The following is a 2,316-nucleotide window of genomic DNA, read 5'->3' as shown; positions in this document are numbered from 1 at the left end:
AGTAAAATGTCATTTTCTATAGTAGAGTAGGTCAGGGCGTGACAGGGGGTGTTTTGGGTTGTTCTATGTTTTCTATGTTCTAGTTTTTCTATTTCTATGTTGAGATTGTTTGGGTTGATCTCTAATTGGAGGCAGCTGATCCTCGTTGCCTCTGATTAGAGATCATATTTAAGTAGAGGTTTTTCTTCCTGGATTTTGTGGGTAGTTATTTTCTGTTTAGTGTATGTCACCTGACGGAACTGTTTTTGGTCGTTTTCTTGTTTTGTTATATTCATTAAAAGTAAATATGAGCACTATACACGCTGCGCCTTGGTCCCCTTTATACGACCCGCGTTACAATACCAATGCTGTGGTTTGTGCAAGTCACTGATGTTGGTAAATTGTTTTATTTTGTAGGTGATGGATCTTCAGCCTGGAAATGACCTAAGCAAGCATTGAGCAGTGAACGCCTCCCCCTTCTTGTAAGGCTCCACCCATGCCACAGATCCACCATGCTGTATGGCCAGGTCCTTCACAGGCGTGGCACAGACGAAAGCTTCCTCAACCTTAACGTGGGTGGCTTTAAGCAGCGCGTGGAGCGCAGCATCCTGCAGCGCTTCCCCAGGACCCGCCTGGGGTGCCTGTTGGGCTGCGTCTCCGAGGAGGCCATCCTGGAGCTTTGCGATGACTTCAGCCCCACCGACAAGGAGTACTACTTTGACCGCAACCCGCATTTCTTCCGCTATGTCCTTAACTTCTACCACACGGGCAAGATCCACCTGATGGAGGAGCTGTGTGTCTTCTCCTTCAGCCAGGAGATTGAGTACTGGGGCATCAAGGAGCTCCACCTGGACTCCTGCTGCAGCAACAAGTTTCAGGAGCAGAGGGAGTTTGCACAGGACAAGGACTGGGACCGGAGGAGCGATGAGCAACATCAGCAGTTCGGGAGCATTGACTCATCCATGGAGGATCTCTCAACTATAGACCAGGACTTGAAGAAGTTTGAGGGCACCTGGTGCTCGGAGGTCCGCAAGAACATCTGGCTGCGCCTGGAGAACCCGGGCTACTCACGTTTGGCCAAGGTGATCGCCATGGCCTCACTGGCCATGGTGCTGACCTCCATCGTGGCCATGTGCATCCATAGCATTCCCGAGTTCCACCAGGTGGACCTCAACGACAAGGAGATTGAAGACCCAGTGCTGGCTATCTTCGAGGCTGTGTGTGTTGTCAGCTTCTCTGTGGAGTTCCTGGTGCGGCTTTCCGTGGCGCCGTGCCCCCGGAAGTTCCTGAGTAACGTGCTCAACATCATTGACTTTGTGTCCATCGTGCCTTTCTACGCCACGTTGGCCTTTGAGACAGTGGACGAGGAGAACGAGGAGCTGGAAAACGTGGGGAAGGTGGTACAGATCCTGCGGCTGATGCGCATCTTCCGCATCCTCAAACTGGCACGCCACTCAGCGGGGCTGCGCTCGCTGGGTGCCACGCTAAGGCATAGCTACCATGAGGTGGGCCTCCTGATGCTCTTTCTCTATGTGGGTATTTCCATCTTCTCCGCCCTCATCTACTTTGTGGAGAAGGAGTCAGAGGAGTCGGACATAACGACCATCCCTGTGGGCTGGTGGTGGGCCACTATTAGCATGACGACGGTGGGATACGGTGACACCTGCCCAGTGACGGTGTTAGGGAAGCTAGTGGCAACCCTGTGCATCATCTGTGGGCTGCTGGTGGTGGCCCTGCCCATCACCATTATCTTCAACAAGTTCTCCATGTACTACCAAAGGCAAAAGGCTATGGATGCCGATCAGAGCAATAACGAGGCGGACCAATGCAATAATAACGATAGTAAGATCCCCGACCCCAGTATACCTTACTTTAATGTCGGGGACCTGTACACCCAAAAGATGAACTCATTCATCGCCAGTATCTCTGTCAGGGGCAGCGTCGGCAATGATAAGGACACAGACATCTCGAGTATCCAGGATGGAGAGACGTCTTGTATCCTGAGGGGCACTTGAGAGCTCAACTTACTAGACTTAAACCGTTTTACATAGGTCATCCACAAATGATCTTCTTCACTTTTGGGCCAGTTTCTCAAGTTCCATGTGTAGTTCAGTTCTTCAATCTTTACGTTACAGATCTTCTCCAGGTGTTCCTTGGTTTCCCACGGTTTCCTTTACCTTGTGGGATCCATAAAAGGGACTGGAACAGTGGATGCTGACTTTCTTGGAGTGTGGCCACAGTTGAGAGTGGGGAGGAGAAATAGGACCACCCTGCTTTCACCTGAGGCTTTTGAAATAGCTGTACATGGCAAAAGCACTTTCCGGTTCTCAGGGTGAA

At 51.0% G+C, this 2,316-nt stretch overlaps 1 protein-coding gene across 1 annotated transcript; it reads left to right on the top strand.

Annotated features, from left to right (window-relative positions):
• The first annotated feature begins 406 nt into the window (after window positions 1–406).
• On the top strand, window positions 407–2,115 carry LOC106610639 (potassium voltage-gated channel subfamily S member 3-like). Its single transcript, XM_014210077.2, has one exon. It carries the CDS (start codon window positions 492–494, stop codon window positions 1,992–1,994), a length of 1,503 nt encoding a protein of 500 aa, XP_014065552.2. The 5' UTR covers window positions 407–491; the 3' UTR covers window positions 1,995–2,115.
• Window positions 2,116–2,316: the final 201 nt, after the last annotated feature.

This window comes from Salmo salar, chromosome ssa09, assembly GCF_905237065.1.
Source record: "Salmo salar chromosome ssa09, Ssal_v3.1, whole genome shotgun sequence".
Lineage (NCBI taxonomy): Eukaryota > Metazoa > Chordata > Actinopteri > Salmoniformes > Salmonidae > Salmo > Salmo salar.
This window is presented reverse-complemented; position numbering and strand designations above follow the sequence as displayed.